The 13853-nt window shown below is 43.5% G+C and overlaps 1 protein-coding gene across 1 annotated transcript in view; it reads left to right on the top strand.

Annotated features, from left to right (window-relative positions):
• The window catches only part of MSRB3 (methionine sulfoxide reductase B3), a 95018-nt gene that overhangs the window by 35759 nt on the left and 45406 nt on the right, over positions 1 to 13853 (top strand). The window contains 2 exon segments of the mRNA XM_064142879.1: positions 5324 to 5432; positions 7285 to 7362. Coding sequence (XP_063998949.1) covers positions 5324 to 5432; positions 7285 to 7362 — 187 coding nt within the window.

The following is a 13853-nucleotide window of genomic DNA, read 5'->3' as shown; positions in this document are numbered from 1 at the left end:
GAGGCCCAGAACTGGATGCAGGACTCAAGGTGTGGCCTGAGCAGTGCTGAGTACAGGGGCACAATAAATTCCCTTGTCCTACTGGCCACACTGTTCCTGATGCAGGCCAGGATGCCACTGGCTCTCTTGGCCACCTGGGCACACTGCTGGCTCATCTTCAGCCTACTATCTCTCAGTACCCCCAGATTCACTCATGAGGCAACAAGCTTTGTGAAGCAGAGAGATACATACTTAGAGCCATATTCTGTAATCTGATGTACATTAACAGACCTTTATGTTGTTGGAGCTTGCACATTCCTGAGGATGTGTCCTCATAGGTCACATTGCAGGTTTGAGGATGGGGTGGTATATAAATAATAAAATGTGCTGGAAGGCCCCTAGAAAAACCTGCTTAGGTATATTAAAAGAAGTAGCAGTGAAAACTAGAAGCCTGATTTATTTTATGACTGTGCTCTGCTGGAACATTTGATCTTGCTGTGTTTAATTCAGGAAGTCTTAATGGTATGTGCTCAGTGCACAACTGCAATGGCTGGTGGAACATAAGCATAGGTAGGAGGAGGAAAATGTGTGCTGTGTCTTCCACCTAGCTGAAATGTTGATTTCAGTGATAGGAAGGAGCAAATCATGCTGTTCAAGGCAAGGTTGGACGTGGCACTTGGTGCCATGGTCTAGCCTTGAGCTCTGTGGTAAAGGGTTGGACTTGATGATCTGTGAGGTCTCTTCCAACCCTGATGATACTGTGATACTGTGATAAGTGAAAAGAGTTAGGAAGTTCAAAAGACTTTGAAGAAAGCAAGCCATCAGGCAGAGTGCCACTGTATTTCAGGGCACACCAGGCAGTAATTGCTGCCCATGCAGGAGCAGGGCTGAGTGGTGAGGAGTAAAGATCTGGTAGCTTGCGTCCGTCTGTCTGGACGGATCTCACTGGTAGCTTGGAGGTCTCTTCCAACCTGGTTGATTCTATGATTCTATGATTCTATGATTCCTTGTGACCGCTTGTGTGGATGGAAGCAGCACACAGTCGTGCTATGAGCCACAGATATGCAATGTCAATTGAAACTGGCATTTGTGTGCAAGGTGAGATGCTCAACATCTTCATTACCAGGTCAACACCCTGAAAATATTTTCTGTCCATTTCATCTGTACACAGGAGGACTCCAGAGCTGAGCTCTGACATGCCCATAGTCTGCAGGTGAATGGCAAACAGCACAGGAGTGCTGTGAAGCCTGCAAAAGCGATTTTGCTATGGTGGGGTTTTTTTGTTTGGTTGTTATTTGTTTGGGTTTTTTTGCATTTATGTATTAAGATTTGTGATCCTGGTGTTTTCTTCACAAAACCTTCCCTCTTGCTCCAAGATCTTAACAGTTTTTAGCACTGCTGTAAGTAACTGTTGGCAAAAGGCTAAAGGCAGGTGGCCTCAAGTGGAAATGGTGGTGCCAGTTTTGGAACAGTTGCCTGTGTTCTTCTAAAGAGAACTGTGCTCAACCAAGGCACCAAGGTGCACTGGCTAGAGATTTAGTCTGCCTCTGATCACACAGAGAATGGAAAGGGAGTTTTGTCTGCCCTTGTAGGACAGCATTCATCTCTCCTAAAAGCAGAATCTGGCTTGAGTTAGGAATGTGGCTGTCCCAGACACTTCTGAGTCAGAACAAGTCAGATTCAACCTGGAGTCCTAATCGAGATCCAGTGAATCCAGACTCTTATTCTCACAGTATTCTCCAGCCAGCCAACTGTGTCCTGGGCTGCAGCAAGAGCAGTGCAGCCAGCAGTGCAAGGGAGAGGATTCTGCCCCTTTGCTCTGCTTTCCTGAGACCCCACCTGGAGTCCTGTGTGCAGTTCTGGAGCCCCTGGCACAAGAAGGACATGGAACTGTTGGAGTGAGTCCAGAGGAGGGCCACAAAAATGCTCAGAGGGCTGCAGCAGCTCTGCTATGAGGACAGGCTACAAGAGTAGGGGCTCTTCAACCTGAAGGACTGCATTCCTAGAATCTCACCCATTAGTTTTTAAGATGTATTGCATGTGATTGAGGCTTGTAGGCCTCAGATAACATGTCCTTGTGTCCTGTACAGTTGAAAGTGGATCTTGCTTTACCTCTGGCTCACAGAAACATTCAGCTTGGAAAAGACCCTCAGGATCACCAAGTCCAACCCTAAACCGTATACCCAAGCACCACATCCACATGACTTTTAAACACATCCAGGGTTGGTCTCTTCTGCCAGGCAACCAGTGACAGAACAAGAGGAGTCTCAAACTGCGCCAGAGCAGGTTGAGGCTGGATGTTAGGAGGGAGTTCTTCACAGAGAGAGTGATTGGCCATTGGAATGGGCTGCCCAGGGAGGTGGTGGAGTCACCGTCCCTGGAGGTGTTTGAAAGGAGACTGGATGAGGCACTTAGTGCCATGGATTAGTTAATTAGGGTGTGTTACATGATAGGTTGGACTCGAATGTCTCAAAGGTCTTTTCCAACCTGGTTACTTCCATTCCACCACCTCCCTGGGCAGCCCATTCCAGTGCCTGACCATTCTTGCTGTGACAAGACTTATCATCCAGTCTCATTGACAGCTATGAAAATAGTGAAGTCAATTTACTGAGCTATTTTTCTTGTTGTTGTTGCTAGCAGTTAAGTAATAAGTGAATTAATTGCATAGAGCTGGCCTTGAATGCTGAGGGCTGGACCAAGAGATTTCCTTTTATCATTTGTAGTGCAACTACAGCTTTTTGCTAATGTAATTTTACTCCATTAAATTACAAACCTGGAGAGTCCTTTGCTGGGGTGGGTTGCAGTTTACCCCAGTGCAGTGTGGCAAAATTGTCCTGCAAACATAAATACCTGTCTGTATTATAAGCCACACAGTTACTTATTAACAGCAATGCAGGCAGGGAGGGAATCTTTTGTCACTTGCTTTCTACTTCTAGACTATGCCATGGAGCAAGTGGCATACAGAAAGTTTCTTGTGCATGTAGTGAAGCCATTGATTGGAGAACACTACACTTCTAAAACAGAGGAAAAACTAGTCAAGGACAGCATTCTTTAATAGATTCAGGATATTCTCTGAGTTTTTCCAAAGTGAAGTTGTGTTTAATTTGAATTTTGTTTGGGTTTTTTTGGCAATATCTGAAGAGCAAATAGAATGTTTTATTTTTTCAATTGAAGAGGTGTTTGTTTGTAAGATTCTTTGCTGCTCTCTAGACTGCTTTTGAAGACTGAGATTGTAGATGAAATACCATCCCTCAAAGAGTTTTCTTTCTGATCTGTGTAATGCAACATAACAATAGCTATTTATATAATGCATATGCTTCCTCTCCCTGATAGCTCTACTTTTGAAAGACTTATTAGTCCTGGAACCCCTGCACGTTTGGAGAATAAAAACCTCCAGCGTTTGACATCTTTAAATAAGCAACCAAATGTTATAAAGAACAAACCTCACTTACAGTTAGGAAACAATATTTACATTGAAGGTTGAAAAGCCAGGATGTAGGAAAATTTTGCTAATTTGGAAGGTGACCTTTAAGTGCACCAAAACCAAATAATTTGTAAGCTATGGCACAGGGCACATTCCTGCAAAATTTGTGTGAATACTGCTTTAGAGGTTCTTGAAAGACAAACAAAGAGACCCGGAATGAAATCTTTATCCCTCTCCCAAATAAGATTGAAGCTAACAAAGGCATACAGCAGTGCTCTTTCAAAGCTTGCCATTAAAATGAAGGCTGTGCAGCACAGCTAATGAGATGGCTCAGAGTGGAAAACAAGCTGTTTTTAGGAATGTTTAGATCAAAAGTAATTTCTAATCTATGAAATAAAGTCACTTTTCAATACCTTTCTTTCACTAGTCAAGCTTTTTATGTTTGCACTATTTACCTCAATCAGATGTTTTCAATTTTCCTTTTTTCCCTTCCTGAAAATACGACCTAGGGTTAGTCAGTACTGACCAATAGCATTATTTTTTCCCCTCTCTCCCCTATTCACTCACCCCCACACATTAGAAAAATGAGAAGGGGGGGGGGGGGGGGACGGGGAGGAGGAAGAAAGAAACATCTTTTCTTAAATGATTTGCAAGCATCTGTGCTTTAAGCTACTTTTTATGAACACTCCTTAGTAATGACTCAAGGTAAAAAAGCAGAAAAGCATCCAATGTTAGGAAATTGCAATCCAATACCATGTAATTTAAACCTGCCATTGCCTCTCCTGTACTAAATGACATACAGATGGGTAGCTCTGTTCCCTCAACTTTGGGAACACAATTGGCCTCTTTATAAGTGTATATATGTTACCAGCAAAAGATATTTTCCTTCAGACTGTTTATTTGTAATTGTACCATGTTTTAATTGCTGTCCTAATCAGAGTGGGCTTTTTTTTTCCCTTCCACGTTTTGTCAGATCATTTTTGCAAGTAGTTATGGAAGTTACTCGACTGTTTGGCAACTTCTGTTAGTTTTGCTTCTCAAAAGAAAACTCGTTGTTACTTCTTCTTCCCCACTATAATGTGAATTTTTGCATTTCACAAACGTGTTTTTTTTTTCAACAGTCATCCTTATGTACTGTGTGAACAGTAATCCTGATTTTCTGTGTGAAAAGGAAAGATGAGATTTTCAAAGGAGGGTAATTTAAACCTGTGATTTTTACCAGTTCATATAGCTTTGTGCATAAAGAAATTGTGCATAAAAGAAATCCCTTTGCTCCTCAGGCATCCATCTCCAGTGCTTCAGCAGTGAAAAAAAATGCAGTGGTTAATGTTAGGAAATAAAATGATGAGGATGTGACTTGAAGTTAAATCAACCTTACTGGAAGTCTAAAGATTTAGATCTGGTTTTCAGCTACTTTAAAGAGCAATTAAATTGTTCGCTGTTGTGGCTGAACATCATATGCCCATTACCATAAGTCTCCAATATAGATGTCTTGTAAAAGGTGTGGCAGTTGTAGATGTTTTTGTGGGTGGGTTTTATTTGTTTGGGTTTGTTTCATGTTTGTTTGTTTGTTGTTTTTTTTTTTTAACAGATTTTCCATTTTTTCGTGGTGAGAAAAGCATTCATTTCTGTGAATGACTTTGTGCACAAGGGTTTAGTGCGTAACACACCGAAGGGCTTTGGCTGTAGCACACTGTCACTGCTCCAGTGGAATCACCTGGCTCTCAAGCTAAATTCTTTCTTAAACTTGGGTTTGAAGAAGTAATCAGCTGCAGTTCAGCTGAGCTGCTCTTTGTGCATTAGGGACCGGTCTGGTCATTGACAAGCGAAAGCAGAAGCTATGCTGTGGCCGTCTGCCAAAGCAATTATTCAGGATTTAAGCTAAAAAGGCTCCTTCTCCCATATCCTCTCCCTTTGCAGGGTCATGTAGGGATAAAAAGGACTATAAGGTGGTCTTTTCCCAGGAGGAGCTGAGGAAGCGGCTGACACCCTTGCAATACCATGTCACTCAGGAGAAGGGGACTGAAAGGTAAGGCAGGACCAAGGAAACACAGTCCTCGAAACACAAGCATCTTTATGTTATTCCCCTGCTCTCTGGTGCTTCCTCACCTTCCCCACCAAGTCTGTGGGTTTTTCTTTCCCCAGGATTTCTGCACTTGTTGACTAACCCCTATGAATTAACACCACTGCAGAGACAAGCATCTGTAGCACAGGGGCTGAGGCCAGGGGTCTTGTGTGACTTTTAATCAATGCTGCATGTCTTATAAAGTCACCAAGCTCGTGTTTAGAGTCTGTTTTCAGTTTACTACAAAATGTGTGGAAGTAATAGCAGTTCAGGTACACTTTTTCTGGGGGGAAGACATTGCAGTGAGCAGAACCATGAGGGAAGTGGCCCTGTGCCAGGAGGCTGGAGTTCTGAAGGTGGCCATTGTAAGCATAGACGTTTTGGCTGCAGAAAGAAGGTAGCATAATTTAGTTCTTTTTCCACCCCACTCCAATTTCTTTTTGAAGCACATGTGGAGAAGGTATTTATTGGCTCATTTGTGGTTGGAATCTCAAAAATTTTCAATAACTGCCCTCACATGGCTTTAGTCACTGGAAGCCAGCCCCAAGTTCTAGAGGAATATAAAGAGGACTCACTTCCAAGACTGTTTATAGTGAATAAAGTCTCTCTCTCAGCTGATTCCAGCATGAAGGTAACTTGCCAAGGCCTAGCCATTTTTTGTTGTCTAATTTATACCACTGAGCTTGGCACGAGGCCCTGGCTCTACCACTGCTTGAAGTGTACTAATGATGTAACTGCTTGTTTTCACTCATGACCTGAAAGGGCTCTCTACCGCACATGGGGCTCCAGTTAATCGGCAGCACCCTTCTGACAGCACATGCTGGGGGCAGAAATTACTGGGGGGGGGGTGGTGGTGGCAAGGATGCTTCTCCCCCTCCTTGCCCCAGCCTCCTGCCTTCCCTTGCAGCCCCAGCAGGGCAGGGGCATGCTGGCCTCTGCCAGGAGGTCTGTCTTGCCCCGGCTCTGCTCGCTCTTGTGTACGGCACCAACACGGTGATTTAATGCACACAAACAATCATAGATTAGGTCATTCTTAAAAATCCTGTTTAGAAAAAAAAAAATGAAAAAAAAAGGACCTCATAAAAAGGGTGAAAGGATAATAAAAACAAGCTGCTGAGCACATAGGCTTTTTGTTGGGCTAGCGCAGCTGATTCGTATTAGGTGAATGACCTCCTAGCCTTTTAGATTGTTAACTTAGAAAAATATTCCCTTAAAGCTGTAATATTGCTTTTTTGGACTAAAAATATAAGGCACACACAGCTTGAAATCGTGGAGCAATTATTTCATTTTCAGCTACAATGCCTCTGTGGCCTCAGCAGCCCATCACAGCCTGGCCCAGCACCACAGCTGCCCAGGTGGCAGGCACCCAGGCGCTTCACACCTCTGCCTTGACAGCTGAGCCCACCACCCACACTCTCCTAAAGGCAACCTAGGGAAGTGCATCACTTTGAGCTACATGTCAAACAACCTGTGTTTACCAAAAAACCCTAAAGTTTCACTTGTCCAATAATGGAAGATTCTATTTGCTTCCTTGTTGTGCTCTCCTTTGAACCGTGGGACATGTCGTTTCCCTTTGCATGATGCATAGCACTTGAGGTCCATTCAATGAGGATGTTCACCTTTCCCCTTGCCTGCTTTATTTGCTGCCTTAACTGCCAGCTTCTAAAATGCAGTATTTCCCTGTAATATTATTTCTAGCTAATTTAACAATAATAATAATAATAATAATAGTAATAATAATAATAATAACAACAATAATAATAAAAACAGCTCAAAATTCCTTTATTTTTAAAATGCAGTGTTGTTGTTTTCCCAGTGCCTTTGAGGGGGAGTACACACACCATAAAGCTCAAGGAATATACAAATGTGTTGTTTGTGGGACTCCTTTATTCAAGTGAGTATGCTAAATATAGTTTTGAGCTTTCTATCTCTTAGTTTATGAGCTGTGGTCCTGTGTAAGCTTGTGTACTTAACAGAATTCTGTGAGATCATTTAAGTCATTCAAACTGAAAAGGGATACAAGAGAAGCAATATAAATGATAACACTGTGGTAAAGTTAGTCTTGTAGTAAGGATTAAAAAAAATTGTAAATAAGATAATAGCATTCAAGTAAAAGAGGTATTTTAACAGAAAAAGAAGTCTTTATTTGTGTTTTCATATGCCACTCTGCTAAGTAATTATCACAGTATCTCAGTATCGCCAAGGTTGGAAGAGACCTCACAGATCATCAAGTCCAACCCTTTAGCACAGAGCTCAAGGCCAGACCATGGCACCAAGTGCCACGTCCAATCCTGCCTTGAACAGCTCCAGGGACGGCGACTCCACCACCTCCCCGGGCAGCCCATTCCAGTGTCCAATGACTCTCTCAGGGAAGAACTTTCTCCTCACCTCCAGCCTAAATCTCCCCTGGTGTAGCTTGAGGCTGTGTCCTCTTGTTCTGGTGCTGGCCACCTGAGAGAAGAGAGCAACCTCCTCCTGGCCACAACCACCCCTCAGGTAGCTGTAGACAGCAATAAGGTCTGCCCTGAGCCTCCTCTTCTCCAGGCTAACCAATCCCAGCTCCCTCAGCCTCTCCTCGTAGGGCTGTGCTCAAGGCCTCTCCCCAGCCTCGTCGCCCTTCTCTGGACACGCTCAAGCATCTCAATGTCCCCCCTAAACTGGGGGGCCCAGAACTGAACACAGTACTCAAGGTGTGGTCTAAGCAGTGCAGAGTACAGGGGCAGAATGACCTCCCTGCTCCTGCTGGCCACACCATTCCTGATGCAGGACAGGATGCCACTGGCTCTCTTGGCCACCTGGGCACACTGCTGGCGCATGTTCAGGTGGGTATCAATCAGCACATAGTCTAGTTGATTGGTTAGGGCTGGGTGCTAGGTTGGACTGGATGATCTTGGAGGTCTCTTCCAACCTGGTTGATTCTATGATTCTATGATTCTATCCCTTTCTGTCTGGCTGCTCTCCAGCCACTCCGACCCCAGCCTGTATCTCTGCATGGGGTTGTTGTGGCCATTTAAGTCATTCAAACTGAAAAGGGATACAAGAGGAGCAATGTAAATGATAACACTGTGGTAAAGTTAGTCTTGTAGTAAGGATTAAAAAAAAATTGTAAATAAGATAATAACATTCATGTCAAAGAGTTATTTTAACAGAAAAAGAAGTCTTTGTTTTTGTTTTCATATACAACTCTGCTAAGCAATTACAGCATGGTCCTTCATTGCACCGATAGATACTAAGTTTTGGCTGTTAGCTTTACAGCTAGCTTTAAGAGCTGCATCCTGGGTGATGATGCTGTACCTGTGCTAATAATGGAGAATGAAAGTAGCTAGGTTTTTTTGTGGAATTAAAGCAGTTAAGAAAGCAAAACTCAGGAAAACTGCATTGCTTCTTCAATTTTGATCCACCTCAATTAGCATGCAGGGAGAGTTGCTTTAGGAACTGAAGCAATGACTGGGGGGACGAGTGGGGGACTTGAGCATCTCCCCTATGGAGAGAGACTGAGAGACCTGGGGCTGTCATGTCTGGAGAAGAGAAGACTGAGAGGGGATCTGATCAATGTCTATAAATATCTGAGGGGTGGGTGTCAAGTGGAGGGGGCCATGCTCTTTTTGGTGGTGAGCCATAATAAGAGAAGGAGCAATGGATATGAAGGGGAGCATAGAAGGTTTCACCTCAACATGAGGACAAACTTCTTTAGAGTGAGGGTGACAGAGCACTGGAACAGGCTGCCCAGAGGGGTTGTGGAGTTTCCTTCTCTGGAGACTTTCACAACCCACCCAGAGGCATTCCTGTGCAGGCTACCCTGCTTTGGCAGGGAGGTTGGACTTGATGATCTCTGGAGGTCCCTTTCAACCTCTAACATTCTGTGTTCTGTGATTCTTTAACGTTCTGTGATTAAGAAAATAATTTAAAAAACCAATTTTGTGTCTTGCATGAAAAATGCTCTCTAGAAATACTCTAGGAAGTGTGGCCCTAAATTTGGTGCTGGAAGCAGCGCTCGTTGGATTCTCTCAATCACTGCATTGTTCTGCATGGATCCAGTTGTGATGTGTTTTTTCTTATTTCTGACTTCCTGTGTTCATTGTTAAAAGGAATTCTATTTTTTTTGCTTGTTGGTTTTTTTCACTCAGTTCACACTGACTCAGGGCCTCTCACATACAGCAGCATGAAGTAAGATGGGCAGGTTAGTGCTAACAATAGAGAACACAGGGCCAGTAATAGATTACAAAGAAGATTAAAATTGATGTAGCTCCAGAATCATGGATGTGGCAGTGATAGTTGTTCTCAAGAGGCTGTCTGTAAAGGTGGAAAGAAGCACTTAATATTTGTTATGTTTGATTCCTCTGTTAAGAGGATTTCCTGCAGAAACTTCAGTAATAACTTGAGTCTTTTGAGATGGAAAATTGATCGTTGCAAACTCAGCCAAGGCAATATTCTTGTGTCACATGTTACTTGTGGTTCTTGGCTTGGAGCTACAAAGTGTGGATCTAAAGTCCCCATAACCTGGTTTTCTACTTTGCCATTTAGACATTGCTTGGCTTACTGTGGCTAAATCTTTATGAGGAATATCCTGTCTCAGTTGAAGTAAGTTCAGATTTGGCAAATTAATTCAGTGGAGCCAGGATTTCACCTTCTACCTTCAGGTATTGTCTGCTGGAGAAAGAGTAGAGTTTTTTGTGGAGTGAGATTTGGACAGCAGTAGTTCACCTAAATGACTGTGAACTTCCCATATATGAATGTGAACTAGTTTCCAGTTGCTTTCACAATTAATTTAATGTGGGAGAAAAATGCAATATGAGACCTACCTGTGATTACCTAAAGTGCACAGTATGCTTTGGCATAGTCTTGACTTTTTCAGCTTAATGAGTTGGATTTCTCTGTGTGAAATAAGCTATATGGAAATGTCCCTGTTTTCAGATTCTCTTTGAGACTTCCCATGGATTTTATGGGAGGAGGGAGAGGGAAAGAGGGAAGTTGGGTTTTATTTTTAACAAGTCCCAGACTGCTGGGTACCTGAAAAAAAACCACCTTGCTGATTGTGTCCCAAGGCTGGACTGGCCTTTGCCCAGTCCCCCCAGAGTCTTTGTTTTGCTTTGTGAGCTCTTACTGCCCCTGGTCTACATCAAATTCATCTACTTTTTCTGAAGTGGCTGTCAAGGGTGGGAACAAATGGAGAGGCCAATAGGAGTCCATCTTCTATTGTTTAGTGACTCCAAAATATCAGTATCACAGAATCACAGAAATGTTCAGGTTGGAAAAGACCCTTGGGATCACCAAGTCCAACCCAGAACCCTACTCTACAAGGCACACCCTAAACCATATCCCCAAGCACCACATCCAGATGACCTTTAAACCCATCCAGGGTCAGTGACTTCACCACCTCCCTGGGCAGCCCATTCCAATGCCTGACCACTCTTGCCCTGAAGAAATGTTTTGTAATATCTAAACCTACCCAGTCGCAGCTCAAGGCCATTCCCTCTTGTTCAGTTCCTAATTACCTGTGAGAAGAGACCAGCATCAACCTCTCCACAAGGTCCTTTCAGGTAGCTGTAGAGAGCAATGAGGTCTCCCCTCAGCCTCCTCCTTTTCAAACCAAACGGCCTCAGCTCCCTCAGTCACTCATCATAAGATTTATTCTCCAGACCCTTCTCTGCACTCACTGCAGCACCTCCACATCTCTCTTGTAATCGAGGTGCCCAGAACTGACCACAGTACTTGAGTTGTGGCCTCACCAGAGCCAAGTCCAAAAGTGCACACAGTACTCAAGGTGTGGCTTCACCACAGCTGAGTCCAAGGGCACAGTCACCTCCATACACCTGCTGGACACAGCATTTCTAATCCCAGCCAGGATGCCAATGGCTTTCTTGGCCACCTGGGCACACTGCTTGCTCATATTCAGTTGTTTAAATTCTACATGCTGTCTTCCTCACCTTGGGAAGGTAGGTTCCTGTATTATCTTGGTCCAGATAGCTGAAGAAGTGAGAAGGCAGCACAGGTGTATGCTGTTCACTAAATTTTCCCCACAGTGTAAATCACCAAAGTAGGTTTTTAGGAGTAAGGTCACAGAAAGAAAGTCCCTTGCCCTATTTAAAATGAAAGTTGTTTTTGTGGTGGTGCTTTTTGGGTTTTTTGTTGTTATATTTTTCCTTTTAATATCCAGCTAGTCATCTGAAGCTTGCATTTCCATTTGTTTCTCGTTGAGTCTCTGTTATTCTTTTTCCTTTGTGTTGTTGTAATTTGTAAATATATATATATATATATTTGGACTGTGGAGCTGTCAGTTTAACTGGGTAAGAGACTGGAGCTTCAGCAGGAATATTAACAGTCTTCATAGAATCATAGAATCAACCAGGTTGGAAGAGACCCCCAAGATCATCCAGTCCAACCTAGCACCCAGCCCTAGCCAGTCAACCAGACCACGGCACTAAGTGCCTCATCCAGTCTTTGCTTGAACACTTCCAGGGACGGTGACTCCACCACCTCCCTGGGCAGCCCATTCCAATGCCAATCACTCTCTCTGGGAAGAACTTCCTCCTAACATCCAGCCTAGACTTCCCCCGGCACAACTTGAGACTGTGTCCCCTTGTTCTGTTGCTGCTTGCCTGGGAGAATAGACCAACCCCCACCTGGCTACAATGTCCCTTCAGGTAGTTGTAGACAGCAATGAGGTCCCCCCTGAGCCTCCTCTTCTCTAGGCTGCACACCCCCAGCTCCCTCAGCCTCTCCTCATAGGGTTTGTGCTCCAGGCCCCTCACCAGCTTTGTTGCCCTTCTCTGGACACCTTCCAGCACCTCAACATCTCTCTTGAATTGAGGGGCCCAGAACTGGAATGTTACAAGGGAGCAGCTACTAAATGTCAAAAATACTAAATTCTTAAAACTTACATGAAATTTAGAGTTCATATTCAAGCCCTCTCAGAGGGGATACCTGAACTATTTATTATTAGATTTTGCTAGATAATATTATTGAAGCTAATCCATAGAATCATCAAATCAACCAGGCTGGAAGAGACCTCCAAGATCATCCAGTCCAACCTAGCACCCAGCCCTGTCCAGACAACTAGACCATGGCACTAAGTGCCCCATCCAGTATATATGTTTTAATAATAACAGTTGTATTATTCATATATAATTGTATTATAACAGAGACTCCATATGAGGGTGGAAGAGAGAGAAAGAGACATTATGAATGTCCAGCTCTGGGAAGTACCTGTGAGTGGATTTGCCACCTAAGACATTATGGAAGCTATCTCCTGGCCACGATATAGCAGCAACAAGTACAGCTTTGCTTCTTCTGCTGCCTGAAGAACATCTTGGTTCTTAACACTCAGGGGATTGTCATGGTGCAGGTCTCATAAATTCCTAGCTAGTCACATCAGATATTAATTTTTACATTGGAATACTGCTGCATTTTTCTTTCTGGAAGTTGGCCTTGCTATTTAGAGCTTGGGCTCCTGAGTAAGAACATTTCAGAACTTCAGAATACGCTACAGGGCAAAAGTAGAGAGAACATACAGAAAGCTCTTCTGGCTTTTGTGGGGTTCTTTTTGTCTCTTGGTGTGATCACTGACAAAAGACAGTTTGTAAAGCCAGTGCCTGGCTCTGTATGGTGCATCTTGTCCAGTGGGATGCATAAGTGGACATGTGAGTCAGTACAATGATAACAATGCGTAGGGAAGTTTTTTCCTTCTAGTTAATACAGTTTTTAAAGGATAAAGGAGACAGCAAACATTTTTATGTGCAGCAGCACATCTCTTCAGAAAGTACTTTTGGCATTTATCTTATTTATTGGCCATTTTCAATTGCATGTTTGTATCACCTGTGTGCAACTAGCTTCTTATACCTTTGTCTGATGTACTGTCAAGACAAAGCTAGGGGGAAAGTGCTGGTTTCCTTGGAATTGCTGCAAGCTTTGTCGTTCTTTCAAGTAGTCAATCTGACTTTTGTGTTCCTTCAGAGTGCTTCTTCCACATCTACCACTTGTTACTTACTCACAGTCTCAAAGATGCTTCATTGTTTTTCTCTCTCTTTCTTCCTGTGCTTTTCTAATATCTCTGACCATGATGTGACAGCATAATACTGTGTCCTGAATTTGGCATTGTTTTCCCAAGGTGACATGGTGGTAGGTGACCCTCCTCCTCTTAGTGCTACCTCCCATGTTGTGTTTCATTTCGTAGCTATTCTGCTGCTGCCAGACAAAGTTCTACTCATTTGTCACCCTGTAGCAGTTTTCTGATTTGTTGTCCAGTAATTTATGACTGTTTGGAGCTTTGGTGCTCATTAAAGTGCCCAGTGACCCTTGTGACCCTCCTTCCCACGTACACTCTGCCACCTTGGCCCCTGGAACAGTTTGTTGATGCTGGAGTTTGCAGTGTGTGTGTCTGTGCCA

Source organism: Pogoniulus pusillus, chromosome 4 (assembly GCF_015220805.1).
Source record: "Pogoniulus pusillus isolate bPogPus1 chromosome 4, bPogPus1.pri, whole genome shotgun sequence".
Classification (NCBI taxonomy): Eukaryota; Metazoa; Chordata; class Aves; order Piciformes; family Lybiidae; genus Pogoniulus; species Pogoniulus pusillus.
This window is presented reverse-complemented; position numbering and strand designations above follow the sequence as displayed.